Genomic DNA, 18,960 nt, shown 5'->3' with positions numbered 1-18,960 from the left:
AGGAGGCTGCCATCCAGGACATATGGAAAGAGGCTATGGTGGAGGAGTGTGCCTCTATCATTAAGAACAATGTCTAGGAAGTGGTGCCTAGGCCTGAGGGCAAGTCAGTTGTGACTTTCAGGTAGCTCTACAAGATCAAGTATGTTGCGGATGGCAGCATTGAGAAGTTCAGGGCGATGTTTGTGGCTAGAGGGTTTTCACAGATAGAGGGAGTTGACTATGATGAGACCTTCGTTCCCGTAGCTCAATACACTTCTATCCGGTCCCTTATTTCTATTGTTGTAGAAATGGGTTGGCAGATCCATCAGAGGGATGTGAAGACCGCATTTCTGAACGGAGTTATAGAGGAGGAGGTGTATGTTGAGCAGCCACAGGGCTTTGAGGTACTTGGATGGGAAACCCATGTATGCTAGTTGAGGCAAGCACTCTACGGACTTAAGCAAGCTCCGAGAGCTTTGTATTCGAGGATTGATACTTGCAGCAGATGAGTCTCACGAAGAGTGATGCAGATCTGAACCTATACTACATTGTTATAGGGGATGATCCGCTCATTCTTGTGTTGTATGTTGATGACTTGTTCATTACTGGGACAGAGAGATGATTAGTGGTTGGAAGGAGGATTTTGCTATGGAGTTCGAGATGAAGGACATTGGGCTGATGCATTACTTTTTGGGGCTTGAGGTGTGGCAAGAGGAGGGGCATATCTTTCTGGGGCAGGGGCAATATGTTGTGGATGTGTTGAGAAGATTTCACATGGCAGATGATCACCAACTGGAAGAAGCTTCATGCTTCAGATTCTAGTTTGGTGGATCCCGCATTGTATAGGTAGCTTATTGGGTCCTTGATGTATCTGGTCAACACTAGACCAGATATATGCTTTGTAGTCAACACACATAGCCAGTTCATGGTTGAGCCCGGGAGGGTGCACTGGGTAGCTGCAAAGCACATTCTTCGTTACGTGCAGGGGACTGTTGATTATGGTCTGGACTATAGGCGGGGAGATGGAGTGAGGTTGGCAGGTTACACAGATTCAGATTGGGCAGGGTATGCTTCTGAGAGGAAAAGCACTTTAGGGTGTTCCTTCGAATTGGGTTCGGCAGTTGTATCATGGTTCAGTCGAAAGAAAAAGTCAGTTGTTTTGAGCTCTTCTAAGGCTGAGTATATGGCTGCTAGGTAGGCTAGTTGTGAGGCCATTTGGCTTCCCAAGTTGTTGTATGGCCTATTTGATCAGGGGTTGAGACTGACTGTTATTCACTGTGATAATCAAAATTGCAGTAAACTCACGAAGAATCCAGTGTTTCATGACAGGTCAAAACACATTGACATCAAATATCATTTCATTAAGGACTATGTTCAGAAGGGGCCAGTGAAGTTGGAGTATATATCGACAGATAAGCAGGCGGCCAATGTTCTCACGAAGTCCTTGCCAAGAGGCAAGCATGTCCATTTCAGGGACAAGATGGGTGTGGTCAGAAACACTTTCCTCGGTAAGAGGGAGTGTTGATTTTTAATGTACCTTGGACAAGTGGATTCCCATGGGTTAGTCTCTACCTAGGGAAAAGTGTTCAAAATAATTATTTTCCTAAGTGTGACTTTATAAAGTGAAAGTGACTTTATAAGTGGTAAAGTCGATGTTAAATTATAAAGTGAAAATTGACTTTAGACATAAAGTACAATGTGGGTACTTTATTTAATGGGTGAGTTAAAGAATAGAAAGTGAGAATTAAATGCACATTTATTCTCATTCCTTGATCTAAATGAATCTGAGTCATTAGATCTTAGAGTTGCCCAAAAGTCATTTAGGGAAACAAAAGGGGGAAAAGAAAAGAGAGACTGCATTCATTCTTCATGAGCAGATTGGAGAAAGGAGGTTGAGAGCTGGAGAAAAATTCTGAAGGATAAATTTGTTGCAGCACGCTGAAGGAGTGATTTCTGGGCAAAGTTGGGCACAGAAATCAAGGCATAGAAGACAGCAAAAGGTACAATATGAACAACATTTCACACTGTGAGCTACATGTTGTTCGAGAGAAGTATTTGAGCTATAAAAAAAAGTGAAAGATCCGTACAGCCCGTACGGAATCCGTACAGTACAGTACATATCTTCAGCTTCAAGTGGGCATGGAAATTGAGGCAAAGTGGGCATGGTTTTCAAGGAGTTTTGGGCTAAAAAGATAAGTTGTATTTTGATGTTTTGTTTTGTCTGCAAATGTATTTTTCCTGAACTTGAAAGATAAATAAATTTGAAGAGCTCTCTAACAGGTTTTCCCTAGAGAAGATTGAAGGGGTTTTTCCTGGATCTAAGTTGACCAAAAATCAGTGTGTATTTTAATGTGTTGCTGGTCTGTTTATGTCCATATTTATTTTCAGCATGTGTTGACAGTCCCATGTGTTTTAATCTGAAAATTTCATTTCTAGAATTCTATATGTTGAATGTATGTTTATGAGAAAGGGCATTTAACTGAATGGGAGTGATAAAGTGAAATTAAAATCGGGTTGGGATTGCAAGAAACTTTTTAGTCATCAAATTTCAACATTTGTGCAACTCCTAATTTAACCTTAACAAGATGCCCATTAGAAATAGTAGACAAAGTGCAATGGATGTGAGTATGTCCACTACTTGACAATGATGACAAAACTAGCTATTCTCATAGATAGCCAGTGACAAGATTCCTTGTCCTACACATCTCTACATCTATGAATTCCTTTGGGTCTCTCTTCAAACCCTTAGTTAACGAGACATGAAAACCATAAATAACATTTATATGGATGCTATGAGAAACCATGTAAATAGCCCTAAACATTGTACTCAAACATGCGATGTTCCACCAAGCTTCCAAGACAAGGGAGCAGTAGAGCAAATAGACAGACAAGTGGGGCATGTGGAAGCACCCCAAATTTTGGGGATATTCAAGGGGAGGGGCGGAGGGGGGACATTGAGTACCTAGCATCGGGGTACTTGTCTCTAAAAGTATAAAAATAATAATGATAATGATAAAATTCCAAAAATAACAATTCATCCCATGCAAAATCATCATTATGCAATGTAAATACTAAACAGTAAAATAGTACTAAATTCAAATTTGTAAATAATACAAACATGATTTAGATTAACATTCAATAATGAAATACATTGATTCATAAACGGTAAACCATAAAGGAAATAGAAACATTAAAATATTGATATATTGATTTAAATTCATCATTCTAGAATCTAATTACTACTAAGGAAAATAGTAGATATTGAAGTCTAAAATAGTAAATTGAAATTACTCAAACTCAAAAATAGTAAAAATTGACAGTCAGAGACTCGATTTGAGGTCATCAGTATCTAGAATAAAGAATCGAAAGCTAAAATTAAAAATTAACAATGGGCAATGAAAAATGAAAATAGGATGAGCATTTAAGGGTTGAGAGTGAATAAAGGGTAAACAAAAATGAAAGTGAGATAGGGTATTTTTATATATTGTTTTTTATTTAAATCTTGTTTTAAATATTTCAAGGAAAAATTGGGTGGGGGGGAGGGGGAAGCGGTTGTAGAAGCACCCCTTCTTGGGTGCAAGGGGGGTCACTCAAAAGTCCTGCTTTCGTGGGGGACACCCATAATCAACCCTCTTGTAATGTCTTCTCCCAATTAATTGGCTAAGGAAGGACGAAATTGCCTATCCAACCTTGTAGGCTATTTTCTTGATAAAGAGGGGGGAAACCCAATTTTTCCAATGTTTGGGGCAACATCACATAAATTTTGGGTCGATTAGGGCAAAAAAGTCCAAATTGGGGGTTGCATTCACAACCCCTCACATAAGAGAACCCATGAAAGAATCTATAAATAGAGATTTGGAATCAATTTGACAACATCGATTTGGATCAAACATATCTATTTTCTTGCTTTATGGCTCTGAGGGTTTTAAGACCCCTTTTTCTCTACTAAAGACACTTTGAATTTTTGGTCATGTTGTTTAGGCTAACTGCCCTCAACATATTCCAGACTTGTCCGAACAGCATCTTCAACAAACAGTTTAGGAAATTTTTACTGGTATTTTATGATGACCACCTCATATACAACAGACGTGGGAAGGGCACTTGAAAAACTTGGACGAAATTCCAAGCCTAATGAAGGAATAGTCACTCTATGCCAAGGAATCAAAGTGTGAATTCGGGATCACGAATGTTTTTATTTGGGACATATAATTAGTGTGCAAGGAGTCCAGGTACATCAATGGGAAGACTCAGGCAATATTGGATTGGCCTACACCCAAGAACTTGACAGACTTATGAGGATTCTTTGGGATTTCTACTACTGACGGTTCATCAAAGGATTCTCATAATTAGGCGCACCTCTGGTAGACTTGAAAAATAAAAAATCATTCAAGTGGATAAAAGAATCAGACAAGGCATTCAATAAGCTCAAGGAAGTAATGACCTTGTGTCCAATATTGGCACTTCTCGATTTCAGTCAACCTTTTGTATTAGAATGTGATGTGTCAAGAGAATGAATAAGAGTTGTACTAATGCAAAGGGGATATCTAATTACATTTGAAAGCCGAAAACTCCAGGATTCAGAGAAACTTTACTCCATATATGACAAAGAGATGCTAACTATTATGGATGCTTTGGCAAAGTTCAAGCAATACTTGGTAGGAAGTAGGTTCATGGTCAAGAGAGACCACAACAACTTGTGTCATTTCTTGGGAGAAAAAGACATGAACGAAAGGCAACATAAGTCGGTAAGTAAGGTCCAAGCTTATGATTTTGACATTGAATATGTAAAGGGTAAAAAGAATGTTACATCTGATACACTTTCCAAAAACCAACAACATGTTCCCTCATGGAGATCATAGAAGATTGGAAGGCTCACCTATTGGTAGAAAACTAGGCAGAAAAGGCATGGGTCAAGTGGGTGTACCTCGGGGAGCATTGTCACAACACCACTTAGCATTTGTTTATTGGGATGACACCTTTCAAAGCACTATACGGCTATGGCACTCTGTCATTTATCGACTTGACCTTTGGAGACAGCAGGGCCCCATTGGCTAAAGACTGGATACAAGAAAGTCAAGACATTCTCAAGATACTCAAAGAAAACATACAAGTTGCCCAAAACCAACAAAAGATGCATGCAAACCAGCACCAAACAAAATGTAGCTTTGAGGTTGGAGACCTTGTTTTCTTGAGATTGCAGCCATATAGACAATCTACACTCAAGAAAAGAGGTGCAGAAAAGTTGAAGCCGAGATTTTAAGGACCATACCAAGTAATCCAAAAGGTTGGAGAAGTGGCTTATGAGTTAGAACTACCAAGAGAAACCAAAATTCACAATGTCTTCCATGTATCATGTCTAAACTCTCAACAAGGTCATCGGGCAGTAGTAGGTCACTACTTCTATCGAACTACCCCCTTTGGGTGAAGATGGACAACTAGAGTTAATTCCATAAGCAATCATGGTAGTACGAGAAATGAAACTGAGGGTCGAAGTGATTTCAGATTATCTTATTAGATGGAAAAACTTACTAGAAAAAATGCCATATGGGAAGGAGAACGAGTTTTACAACATCTGAATTTGCAAATTCTTGGGGGCAAGCAATTTAGGGAAGGGGGGACTGTAATGTCCTCTCCCAATTGATTGGATATGGGAGAGCGAAATAGCCTCTCCAACCCCATAGGATATTTTCTTGATAAAGGGGGAAAACCCAATTTTTCCAATGTTTGGGGAAACATTGGGTAAATTTTGGGTCGATTGAGGCAAAAGAGCCCAAATTGGGGGTTGCATTCACAAACCCTCACATTTGAGAACCCATAAAGGAATCTATAAATAAAGAAGAGTTGGAATCAATTTGGCATCATCGATTTTGATCAAATATATTTGTTTTCTCGAGTTGTGGTTCTAAGGGTCTTGAGACCCCTTTTTCTCTACCAATTTTGGTGGTGAAAGATTCCACCCTAGTTAGTCATTCTTCTCCATTCATCTTTTGTTATAAATAGTTGAGCAAGTTGTGGAATCAGGTATCTATGTGGTTGAGCAAAAAAAACCAGTGGCATTTATGGTTACTAGTTGTGGGACGAATTGAGGTTTTATGGAATAGCGCTGGCAAAGATTGTGGAGCCGAAATGTTACAAGTCCAAGTTGCAAGGCCATATTGTTGCAGAACCAAAATGTGGTATCTTAGTAAGATAGCCAAGCCTACTGTGATTAGTCTCTCAAGCCAGCAAAGCAGGATAAGATAGCTTAAGTTTTGTAGGGTAAATTAGGACTTAGTCAAATTTGGCTTAGCAACAAATCTCGTTACTTATACTTGCAACAATATTAATTAAAATAATGACAGTGTACAATCTAGGTTCTTGGACAACCAATCCCATTCATTGTGGAACTAACAAATATAATATAATTAATGATTAGATTACTCATGCATGTATATTTCTATTGTTGAATGATATGAAGAAATGTCTCTTGTTGTATGAATGAATAAACTTTTGTTTTGTTGAAAAACCTTGTGAATAATAAGCCCTAGGGAAAAAATTACCCTAGAACATATTACACCTCCCTTGGGGGTATGCCAGAAGCAATCCCTTTTTGGGGGATCAATGTTGCATGAAACACCCCCCCCTAAAGGATCCAAACCAAGAACCACGCCCCGTACAAATCCGTGGGGGATTGTTCGTTGGATCCGCGAATCGGGCCGGCAAAGGCGGTTCCTAGAAATTCAAAACCATGCCAGCCTGATCCGAAGTTCCAGATTTATGAACCACGAATCCAACGATGAATCTCACCGCATCCCCGACGAATCGGGCACGGATCCGAAGGGAGACGGGCAGTTCCACAGGGTTCGAAATTTTTTTTCCTCGACTTAAGTTGGGTTGGGGCTTCTCAGACACTCCCAAGGTTCTCCCTTGATGCTCCTTAGATGCTTCGTAGATGCTCCTTCATGGTAAGGGTTAAATTCTTAAAGTAAAAGAATGAAAATGAAAATTCAAGGAGAATGTCATTTCATTTTCATCCTTTTACTTAAATTTTTAACAATACCATGAAATGACTCGGGATGTTTGAGAGTGGTTCCAGCCTCATCAGACTTCATATGGAGAAAATAGAATTTCATATCCTATTCAAAATTCAATAGACTTAACACTTTTCAGGAATTCATGAGCAATGGGATTGTGGCATTTCATTAGATTATATCATGTATGAGGGCATGTGATTGGCATTTAATCAAGAGCACAAAATCCTATATGTACCCTAGTGTTGGTGGTGTTAATTTTTGAACTCCTTTGTCATGCCCTTAGCAAAAAATTACCTTTCAATCAAATCAAAATCACCAATCAAGCATGTTAAGCATTTTCTACCATATTTTAAGGCTTGGATTAGGTAGTTTGATCAAAATTGGTCAATGTTGACTAATATCCCTAGACAATCAAGGTAGAGGCAGAGGCTATACAAGAGGAGAAGAATCTAGATTCTTGATTGTTGATGCTTGAATAATTAATCATTAATCTACAATGGATGCCATATCTATCTTGATTTATGTAGAAATATGCATGTTTCCATATTTTCTACAACTAATTTAGTATTTTGGATGTTTTTTTAATATAAACGCAAATATATATAGTAGACGCTTAGCTTCCTAGATTTTTGAGAAATGACGCTTCCGCAGATCCGCTTCTAAAAAAACATCCGTGCTACGTGCAACATTGACGGGTGTGATGCCCAAAAGCACCCCTTTTCTAAGGGGATGTCCAAAAGTCACACTTTTGGGGAAAGGCATCCCTGCATTGGGGAAACATTTCCCCGTACGTTTCCCCACATTTACCCAAAAGTGGGACATGGAGAAACATCTCTCCAAGTGTCCCCCCATCCTGGGAACATGAGACACCTGGGGGGATGCCCTCCCCCCACCCCTTGGGAACACATCTGGAACACTACAAATATGCATGCTCTTCACTAAAAGTGAATGAAATACTATTTGGTGTCCATATCTGAAGAAGAAACTGATAATTAATTTTCATGTTCTTGCACTTGTATATGTGGGACAGTCTCTTCTTCACTTGTACATTCATGTACATAAATAGATTACTGTTCATAACTTTTCATATTGTTTTAAGGATTTCTTTGTTTATCACCTTCCCAACCTCTAAACCCTAATAAGAATTTAGCATTTATATCAGAGCTTTACAACATCTCCTGCTGACAATAGAGAGATACTGTATCACATTAGAAATGTATATTGTTATATTCTAAATGACAAGAAAAGGATTCTAGTATGTAAGGCAACAAAACACTACATAGCTCAAATGTTTAATTTTATAAACAGGCAAAAATTAACTCACATATTTTATAAGACAAGTTTATGTCACATAATTATCCAAATTGTAAACATGGAACTGCCGTGGTGAAAACCATTTGAGAAATCTCTTTTTATCCAAATCACTTAGCTTAGTCAAAGCTAATAAATTAAGTATAGAGATAATCAAAGGATTATATGGACTTGAGAAATGCACCTTCAAAATATTATATGAATTCTTGCCAATGTCATTCTCTGGTGCCTAGATTTAAAACAACAATCAGTGAATCCACAATATAATGTAAACTAGTCTCAGTCTAGAAGAAAATCATAGAGAACATGTAATACAAGCTAATATAAAAAACTTACTTGCGGGTCTTCAACTGAAAGCAAGTGTCGTCGTTTTAAGTTTGAAAATCTGCAAAAATACTTATTAGTATTCAAGATGCAAGAACATTGTCTGCAGAACTCACTCATCCCTAGCTTGCCAAGAAAATGCATGCTTACAAATAGTTACCCTCTTATGTTCTTTGAATAAAATTGGCCTCCAGATCTACAAGATACCCCAACATCATTTGCATTCAACTTACGCCCATAAAGGTCAAAAAAGTCAATCTGGTATCATTGGCAAGGCATTAGTTATCGATATTCAAATCAATATACTGTAACAAAGTCATGGTTCTATATAAGTAAATACATGAGTGCCAATATTCAATGTTAGGACACCACAAGAAAGGCTAATTATATTATTTAAGGCATGTTAGATTGTGGGTGATGAATACTCATAATAAAAACTTCATGGAGAAAATTTTAAAATTGTGTCATCAACTATTTGTGCTCCTCTATTTCCTTTTGCTTTTACTGGACGAGGTAATAAAGTGCAGAGAGAGGACCATTCTCGGTCTGTCCATAGATTGAGCTGCTATTCTGTGCATAGGCTCTTCGAATCATCTTCAAGTTCTCACTCACTCCCTCAATAATCTTGCTCATCTACATCTGCATTCTTAAAGACACCTCTACAGCAGGGATTGAAGCTTATACTTGTTTATAATCCAAATTACTATCATCATTTTGGAGTTCGAGCTCAAGGAAAGATCTGAACCAGTGACAAATTCTAACATTCTATGAAAGACATCCAAACTCCTACAGCAGCATATCTTCTATGGCATCCAAAGGTACTGTGACAATATGTTTTCTGTGGATCTAAACTGTTGTATCTACTGTGGAATTCAAAGATAATATATTCTGGAAATGTGAAACCGTGCTTGATCTTGGTTGGACCATAATAATATGAATGGGACCAAATCCGAGTTCTCTGAAATTTCGAGTTATATCCATCTCTGTGGCACCCGATGTCAAAGGTGTCCGAACTTTTCATGGAAGTATACAAACATCCTGTCACTAGAAACTTCATTACATATGCAAGCTTCTGTCCTATTATGATATGGCATCATTTTTCTGCAACATGGATCAAGACCTATAATCTCTGAGACAATACCATTATACAGTTAAGGAACAAGCATCCGAAACTTAACAACATATACAGGTCCAAGTTTACTTCTCTCTATGAAAATGACAATTCCGAGCCTTACTGATGTCTTTGTGAACAAGTCCGAGTTATGTATATATGTGTCATAATCTCTATATAGACCACAGAATCTGAAGCTAGTCCAAAATTGTCATCACTATGGAAGCAAAAGAAGTTTGTGATATAAGGAAGAAAACCAAAATCCTTTGAAGTTTAAGTAGAAAAGTTATGAAACAAATGATGAGAAGTCCATCTCATTATGACAAGCATTAAAATCCGGAGGCACTGTGAGTTTGTTGCAATAACCAATTTCGAAGGAAAATTTCTTCTATGAACAGGCTATACCAGAATTCTTAAGAACAGTGTAGTAATTATAAGGACAAATAAAAGGATCCAAGTTTTTTGACAGCCTATGCGAGGATCTGAGGAATGTCACACCATACTATATTCATCAACTACCCATGAGGACAAGTTCTTGATCCAAAACATCAGTAGTCTATGCAAAATATTGGAGCTCGTATACCTGAGATTCGAATCTTCTGTGATGGCAACCAAAATCTTCTATGATACTCTGGCTCGCTAAGTTTTCTGTGGCAACATTTCTGTGACAAATTCAAAGCCTACCTAGACATATGAATTCATCATGACAACATTGTGGAAGAATGCATATTCTGTTTGCCAGTTCCTACAGAGTTTTGCCATGTTGAAAATCTGTGTTTATATGTGAAGGGCAATAGCTCAAGATATGAACAAAAGGATTTCATGCCTATTCTAAAGACAGACCTGTGACATCTTAAATACCACGAGCTCTATGGAAGAACTGTGATATAATAGATTTATGAAGCTTATCTCTGAGTCACCAGTACATGCAGCAGCAAGAACTGTATCAAGATATTTGAAATCTTATGAAGCATTTCTACATGAAGCAGTCTCGCTACCTAGACTCTTAACATAATAAAAGAATAATTGACATCTTGAAGAAGACCTACTTATTGAAGCCTGGAAGATGAAGGACAATGCAAGCAGCTCAAAGAAATTTATGTGGTTCAATAACTGAAGACTTGAAGCACCTCTGTTGAAAGAATATGACAATCTCTTTTGGAAAAAGGATCAGATCTCTGTTGACAGGTAAAGTTAGGAAGACGTATGTATGTTCTTTGCAACTAATGACCTTTGCTAAAAATAATGAGTCTCCCAGGTCATGAATGAGTTGCTCTCATGAAAGATAAAAATGCGTTAGAAAAAGAGTCTGTGTAGATTGTTGATATGTTAGCACAACAAGTATATCATTATATGAGAAGATGAGAAATGAATCGGATAAAAGGCATGTCAATAATATCATTTAGGTTTTGCAGCGTACTTGTAGAAGTTTTGCAGTTCTTGAATAACAGGTCTTGGTGACTATGGAGGATCTAGGGTTCGTAAACCCTAGATAAGATTTGGATTAGAAAACCCTAGAAATAGAAACTCTAACTAATTGTTTCCGCTGTAAAAAGAAAAGCCTAGTACTTGAGTTTGACAAGAATGGCAAGGTTGGTGAACAGGTCCAAGATTAAGAGGGAGCTAACACTCTTCAAAAGATAAATACACTACATTTCCTTGATTACCACTATTGCTATTTTATCTTTGTACTTTGTCTCTTTGTTCTTTCACAAGTCTTCTAACAAAGGTCATGTTGTCTTTTTTTGGGTAGCATCAGATGTGCTCTAGCTCTGAAATTTTGTGGAGGGGCTAGAACACATCAGATCTCCAAGACCCAGAAATCATTTGGTGAAATTCCACCCAGATTGTATTTTATTAAAATAATTAATATTTTTAATGGGGTTCCTAAGTCTAAACTTAGGAAAATTAAAATATTAATGGGTATTAATGAAAATATGGGTGAGAAGCTTCTAAGAGACGAGGATCAAGTCTAATTTAATCTTAGACGTTGATTAGAGATTAGATCATGATCATTGATATCTCAACAGGAAATGCATAAAAGAAGACTTGAGAGTCATTTGGAGACACACCGAGCAAATACTTAGTAACCTAAAGGAAATCGATTCTCAAGAAGTAAGAGTTTGATTTCAGAGGGAGAGTTGTCGGGTGAAGGAAGAGGAGGGTATCAGCATCAGTCGAAGACTGAGGAGGAGGGAATGCAATTCATCAGAGGGATAGCGCAAAGGGACAGCTCAGAGAGGCAGTGCAGCAAGGGCCGCAGTCCTCACACAAAGATGACGCAAAGGTGATGCAATGAAGGCTAGAGGGTCTCTTGGGTGTCTGAATTTCTCCAAAGGGTGGAGAAAAATTATCTCAGGTGTTTTCAGAAAGTTTTCTCTATGTTCTGCAAATCATTCCTCGTAAAGGGATTGTTGTTGAAGAATAATAAATAAACCCTCATCTGCTGCGTCGGTTTTCCCGCATTGGGTTTTTCTAGGGATTATTGTCCAAAAACAGTTGTGTTGAAGTGATTGATTATTGTGCTTGTATTTCACTGTTCTTTCCTCTATGCTATTATGTGACAACTTGTTAAATTTTGGGTGTGTTCTACGCTAGAGCAATTTATTTCAATTTTCATAGTTAGCTCAATGTCTTTTCCATTAGCAATCACATCAGCATTTAAAGTAAACTGCAGATAGAACATAAATATAAATCGCAGAAGACAAGCCAAGACAAGAGGACACAAGATGTGGCACTAGCCAGGGACAAACCCCAATGTGGGAAAACCCTTGATCAAATCTTCTTTTATGTTCTTCAAAATTCAACAGAGAAAGTGAGAGAGATAGTACATTTACAATAGAAGTCAACATTTTGACTTTTGATATCTGCATGAGATCAGTTGAATACATATTGCTTCAACTGATTATCCAAGGTGATTGCTTGACCTATCGTATTGTTGCATTTCGTTCATTTGCGGCACTTCACCGTGTAGCACCAAGCTGTACCATCACAGTGTTGGACCTTGATGACTGAGCTGCTCTCATCTGCTCTCATCATCATGCTACCCATTATGTTGCATCTTCCATCATCATGTTGCCCATTATACTGAGATTATCTAACAAGAGATTAGGACCATATCTCTGCTTTCATTGAGATAGTAACCGAGTTTATTATTACACTGAGAGCTGATGTGGTATAACATTGAGACACATAAACATATGCCGAGACTATTAGATAACAGCTCCGAATATCCCTCGATGTAATACCGAGATCATCTTTATGGCATCACTGTCTTACTGTTCCATCTCCATCCAAAGTTCTGTAGCTACAGGAGTATGATGTCAAGACTACTCTTATTCATGCAAAATTAGCCCAACACTAGAATTTCGAGATTGTCCAAACCTTATGTCACTATTGTGTCTACATTGCTCCAGTTATCCAAGGTCTTGACTGTGACTACACCTAATACCCAATCGAGGTGCAGTCAAGTGCTAGATTTGGACCTGCTCCTTCATGCGAGTTTAGAGAGAGGAATGTGAGATTGTTACCTCAATTGCTGATGCCCTTAGACAAGTTCTGTTGCTCCTTCATTCCGGATACCCTCATATCTTGGCTGCAGCTTCAAGCTTTTACTGCGGCTCCATGTCTAGACTGCGGCCTCATGATAGCGACTCCTCTTCCATGTGAAATCACAGAACCATCCGAATATTTCCATGCAGTTTTGTGCTTCTATGGTTGCGTGAACGAGTCTCTGCGTTTAGGGCATCATCTGCGTGAACAGATCTCTGCGTTTAGGAAACAGGTCTCTGCATGAACATGTTTCCTTCACCTTCTCTATGTTTAGGAGTCTTCAAGAACTGCGTATAAGAAGTCTCCATGACTGTGTATGGATGTCTCCATGACCAGCGTATAAGTGTCTCCATGACAAGCATATAAGTGTCTCCATGACCAACGTATAAATAAGCCTTCATGATTGCATTGGATCAGCTAGGGCATCATTTGCGGTTAGGGCTTCATGCTAGACCAACCTATGCTCTTTTGTGTCTCTCCTTCACCAAAAACCCAAAGACATGGAGAGGAGGAGATCACATGAAGAGGATGTGTCCAAATGACTTCAAGTCCTCTTCTATTTATACTAAAACGTAGATGATGAATAGACATGTCTATTGGGCTTCTAAGCCTACTCAAGTTGTTGGCCGACTTGACAATTTGTCTTATAACATAAATAAATTCATAACTCCATGAACACTTATCGGAATCAGATGATCTTTAGATCAATCCTACACCTCTTGATGTGAGGGATCCAATAAAAATATCAGCTGCCATAAATAAGATGACCCACATCGAGTTTGGCCCTAGTTGCCAATTTTAACACTCCCTCTCAACTAGGGAGAACTCCATCCGCTGATCCATATGTCCGACTGTACTATCTCTGCCATCAATGCCCTGCACTGCTCTGCTCTGCTTTGCTCAGCTCTGCTAGCTTTGTTCTGCTCTGCTTAGCTCTGCTCTACTAGCTCTTCTTTGCTTTGCTCAGCTTTGCTAGCTCTGCTCAGTTCTGCTAGCTATGCTCTGCTGAAAATGAAGAAGAAGAATTGATCAAGAATGTGTCATACCATTCTCCACTAACCCGTAGTCAATCTCAGAGTGTGTACCACTGGTCCCAGACCAATCCTCAACCGACCCGAAGTCAATGTCATAGTATGTACCACTCTAACTGGTCCCAGACCAGTCCTCTACTAACCTGAAGTCAATTTCAGAGTGTGTACCACTGGTCCCAGACCAGTCCTCTACTGACCCGAAGTCAGTTTCAGTGTGTGTACCACTGGTCCCAAACCAGTCCTCTACTGATCCAAAATCAGTGTCATAGTATGTACCACTCTCACTGGTCCTAGACCAGTATCATTGATCCCAGATCAATGAAGGTAATCCTAGCATAGGGAGTACGATAGATACAACGATGCGTCCATCGGTACTACTATGGTCCCTATCCTCATTTCCCTGCTCATTGATCAGGTGAGAGGTACTTCCCATGAGTCTCGGACTGCATGAGTTGGATGCCTCGAAAGGAGAACTAATCATCCTGTCCATAGGAGAGCGAATCATCTTGTCCCACAAGAGAGCGAATCATCTTGTCCACAGGAAAGCAAATCATCCTGTCCACAGGAGAGCAAATCATCCTGTCCCACAAGAGAGCGAATCATCTTGTCCCACAAGAGAACGAATCATCCTGTCCATAGGAGAGCGAATCATCCTGTCCTCAATCGCCATGGAGAACAAATCATCCTGGCCCACAGGAGAACTAATCATCCTGTTCAGCACGTGCCACCAAGGGAGGGTGACTCACCTTGTGGTCATATGTTGCTCCAGTAAGTACCCCAAGCCCCCAGAGCTCCCAGAGCTCAATGTAAGCAACATGCAGGACCCCTTTACAAGGGTCTCTCAACGACTCCAAGTCGTTCGAGAAAATCACAGATTTGATCTTTCCCCCGGGGCTTTGACAAAGTGTAGCGACCTGTACATCATCTCACAACGATGGAGCTTCCTTGCTCATTGACTTACCATATCCTAGATAAGGTAGTATCTGATGTCTATCTGCTGGAGAAATCATCGAATACGGGATTCCTCAGTAATCGAATCCCACCTCTGGTTGTCACAGAGAATCATAGTGGTATCCATCATGTGTACAAACAGCTCACTGAAGAGCTTCCTCAACTAGGCATCTTCATACGAGATCATACTCATAATCATGTATCCGATCTCGACAATGCTTATAACAACCGACTTCTGCTTCCTACTCATTCATGATATCGAAGCAGAATCCAAAGAGAACCAACACTAAGAAGTGCTCTAGTGTTCCTCCACACTACCTGCCCAGTTAGCATTCAAATAATCATGCAGTTTCATATTTCCGGCAGTGTATCTCAATCCATGAGAGATTGTGCCCGAAGATATCTTACAAGATTCTTGGCACCAATCCATTGAGGCTCAACCAAATATGAGCTCACCATGCTAACTGCGAAACATATGTCCGGACGGAAGTTCACCAAGAATATCAACACGAATGAGTTTATGAAACTCAGAGGCATTTCCCAAATCTGGTCTGACATCACTACCATATAACTTCTGAAACTTAAGATCCTCGAGGTAGTCACAGGCTTGCAATTTATCATTTCACATCCGAATCCAACTCCCTCTTACTTCTGCAAATGAGAGGGTCTGCACCTGTCAGAAATAGGTCGTCTGCATAAGGTGCCGGTATGAGACATCTATCATCCACAACCTTCGAGTAATGGTTTGGATCGGTTTCCCTCCTAGTGAATCTCAGCTTCATCAAACAATTATCAATCCTCTCATAATATGCCTGGGGTGTTTTTCTTCAAGCCATAGAGGGCTTTCTTCCACATGTATACATGAGATTCCAGTTCATGAATCTCAAACTCCACAGGTTGTTCCAAACCTGTGGACCTGCTACATGAGGGGAATGGTCCCCTTGTAAGATTTTCCTTCGGTACATCTCAGACATGTACTTTCATGCTCTTTTTGAATTCAAGCTTCCTTATCATCATCTGACTTAAAAACCTCTGGTGCTATGTGTCAATGGACATGGTACCCAGTGGACTTCCTGTAACTTGATACAACCTTGAACTTCAAAAACATCTTGAAATTTTTATTTTCAAACACGTACCTTTCCATCGACGAGTGCCACCTTGAAACCTTCGACTTCCATTGCTGAAATGGACACCAGGTTCTTCTAGCGATAAGGTATATAAAAGAGATTTTGTAAATGAATCGAGTTATCCTCATTTAATTTAGAGGTAATATTCCCTACACCCTTTTTCGGGATAGGTGGCATTGGCTCCAAGTATAATCCCACGATTGTTTCCGTCTCTACCAATTTAGAGAGTGCACCCTTCTATCCAATGAAGTGCCTTGAAGCACTGTCATTCCTTTGATCATTGAAGATGTCCCTGGAATGATTGTTATCAACATCAAGTGATGTGTCCCAGCCATTCGGATACTCCTTTGCATAATGGTCGAACTAGTTATCTGACTTTCCTTCCACCCTGAGATCCGGTCTTCCAATGAAGTGATCTTAAGATAGGCCATCAGAAACTTCCGCCGCGCTAGTCTGATAATATTCTCTGCTTCGACTTCACCCTCGATGAATTTGAAGAGGAATAAGGAATCCACTAATCCTTTCGTCCTGTCCCAACTGTCTTCGATGATTGCTCTTTCACTCCTCCTTGGGCATTGTCTTCACCTCAGCTCTGATACCATGTTAAAGTTTGGATGTGTTCTATACTAGAGCAATTTATTTCAATTTTCATAGTTAGCTCAATGTCTTTTCCATTAGCAATCACATCAGCATTTAAAGTAAACTGCAGATAGAATATAAATATAAATCGCAAAAGACAAGCCAAGACAAGAGGACACAAAATGTGGTGCTAGCCAAGGACAAACCCCAATGTGGGGAAACCCTTGATCAAATCTTTTTTTATGTTCTTCAAAGTTCAGTAGAGAAAGTGAGAGAGATAGTACATTTACAATAGAAGTCAACATTTTCACTTTTGATATCTGCATGAGATCAGTTGAAGACATATTGCTTCAACTGATTCTCCAAGGTGACTGCTTCACCTATCGTAGTGTTGCATTTTGTCCATTTGCGACACTTTACCGTGTAGCACCAAGCTATACCATCGCAGTGCTGGACCTTGATCACTGAGCTTCTCTCATCTGCTCTCATCATCATGCTGCCCATTATGCTGCATCTTCCATCATCATGCTGCCCATTATACTGAGATTATCTAACATGAGATTAGGACCATATCTCTGCTTTCATTGAGATAGTAACCGAGTTTATTATTACACTGAGAGTTGATGTGGTATAGCATCAAGACACATAAACATATGACGAGACTATTAGATAACAGCTCCGAATATCCTTCGTTGTAATACCGAGATCATCTTTATGGCATGGTTGTCTTACTATTCCATCTCCATCCGAAGTTCTGTAGCTACAGAAGTATGATGTCAAGATTGCTCTTATTCATGCGAAATTAGCCCAACACTGGAATGTGAGATTTTCCAAACCTTATGTCACTATTGTGTCTATACTACTCTAGTTATCCAAGGTCTTAACTGTCGCTGCACCTAATACCCAATCGAGGTGCAGTCAAGCCCTAGATTTGGACCTGCTCCTTCATGCGAGTTTAGAGAGAGGAATGTGAGATTGTTACTTCAATTGCTAATTCCCTTAGACAAGTTCTGTTGCTCCTTCATTCCGGATACCCTCATATCTCGACTGCAGCTTCAAGCATTGACTGCAGCTCCATGTCTAGACTGCGGCCTCATGACAGTGACTCCTCCTCCATCTGAAATCACAGAACCATTAGAATATTTCCATGCAGTTCTGTGCTTCTATGGTTGCGTGAACGGGTCTCTGCTTTTAGGGCATCATCTGCGTGAACAGAGATCTGCATTTAGGAAACAGGTCTCTGCGTGAACATGTTTCCTTCACCTTCTCTGTGTTTAGGAGTCTTTAAGAACTGCGTATAAGATGTCTCCATGACTGTGTATGGATGTCTCCATGACTAGCGTATAAGTGTCTCCATGAACTGTATATGAATGTCTCCATGACCAGCGTATAAATAAGTCTTCATGATTGTGTTGGATCAGCTAGGGCATCATCTGCGGTTAGGGCTTCATGCTAGACCAACCTATGCTCTTTTCTGTCTCTCCTTCACCAAAAACCCAAAGACGTGGAGAGGAGGAGATCACATGAAGAGGATGTGTCCAAATGACTTCAAGTCCTCTTCTATTTATACTAAAATGTAGATGATGAATAGAAATGTCTATTTGGCTTCTGAGCCTACTCAAGTTGTTGGTCGACATGACAGTTTGTCTTATAACATAAATAAATTCATAACTCCATGAATACTTATCGGAATCGGATGATCTTTAGATCAATCCTACACCTCTCCATGAGAGGGATCCAATAAAAATATCAGCAGCCATAAATAAGATGACTCACATGGAGTTTGGTCCTAGTTGCCAATTTTAACACAACTACAACAAAATTTACTTTGATGTTTACTGAAGGGTTTTGTAAATAACTTATTGTAGAAAATAAGTAGGAGAAATAAATCAGTTACTACAGTAGAATTTCATGTTAGAAATTTTCACAGGTTGTAGGTCAGAAGAAGAACTATCTAAGATTGACTAATAGTTATAAAAGTT

The 18,960-nt window shown here is 39.4% G+C and overlaps 1 protein-coding gene across 1 annotated transcript in view; it reads right to left on the bottom strand.

Annotated features, from left to right (window-relative positions):
- Positions 1-18,960, bottom strand: part of LOC149149258 (uncharacterized) — a gene marked incomplete at its 5' end in the record, with an annotated part of 437,403 nt that overhangs the window by 93,965 nt on the left and 324,478 nt on the right. Inside the window, 3 exons of the mRNA XM_089442431.1 lie at positions 8,488-8,532; positions 8,640-8,688; positions 8,788-8,885. Coding sequence (XP_089298557.1) covers positions 8,488-8,532; positions 8,640-8,688; positions 8,788-8,885 — 192 coding nt within the window. The remainder of the gene's footprint in view (positions 1-8,487; positions 8,533-8,639; positions 8,689-8,787; positions 8,886-18,960) is intronic.

Source organism: Pinus tabuliformis, chromosome 9 (genome assembly GCF_031772625.1).
Source record: "Pinus tabuliformis cultivar Carrire ecotype Pingquan chromosome 9, CPIR1, whole genome shotgun sequence".
Classification (NCBI taxonomy): Eukaryota; Viridiplantae; Streptophyta; class Pinopsida; order Pinales; family Pinaceae; genus Pinus; species Pinus tabuliformis.
The sequence above is the reverse complement of the archived record's forward strand: the minus strand, read 5'-3'. Positions and strand labels throughout refer to the sequence as shown.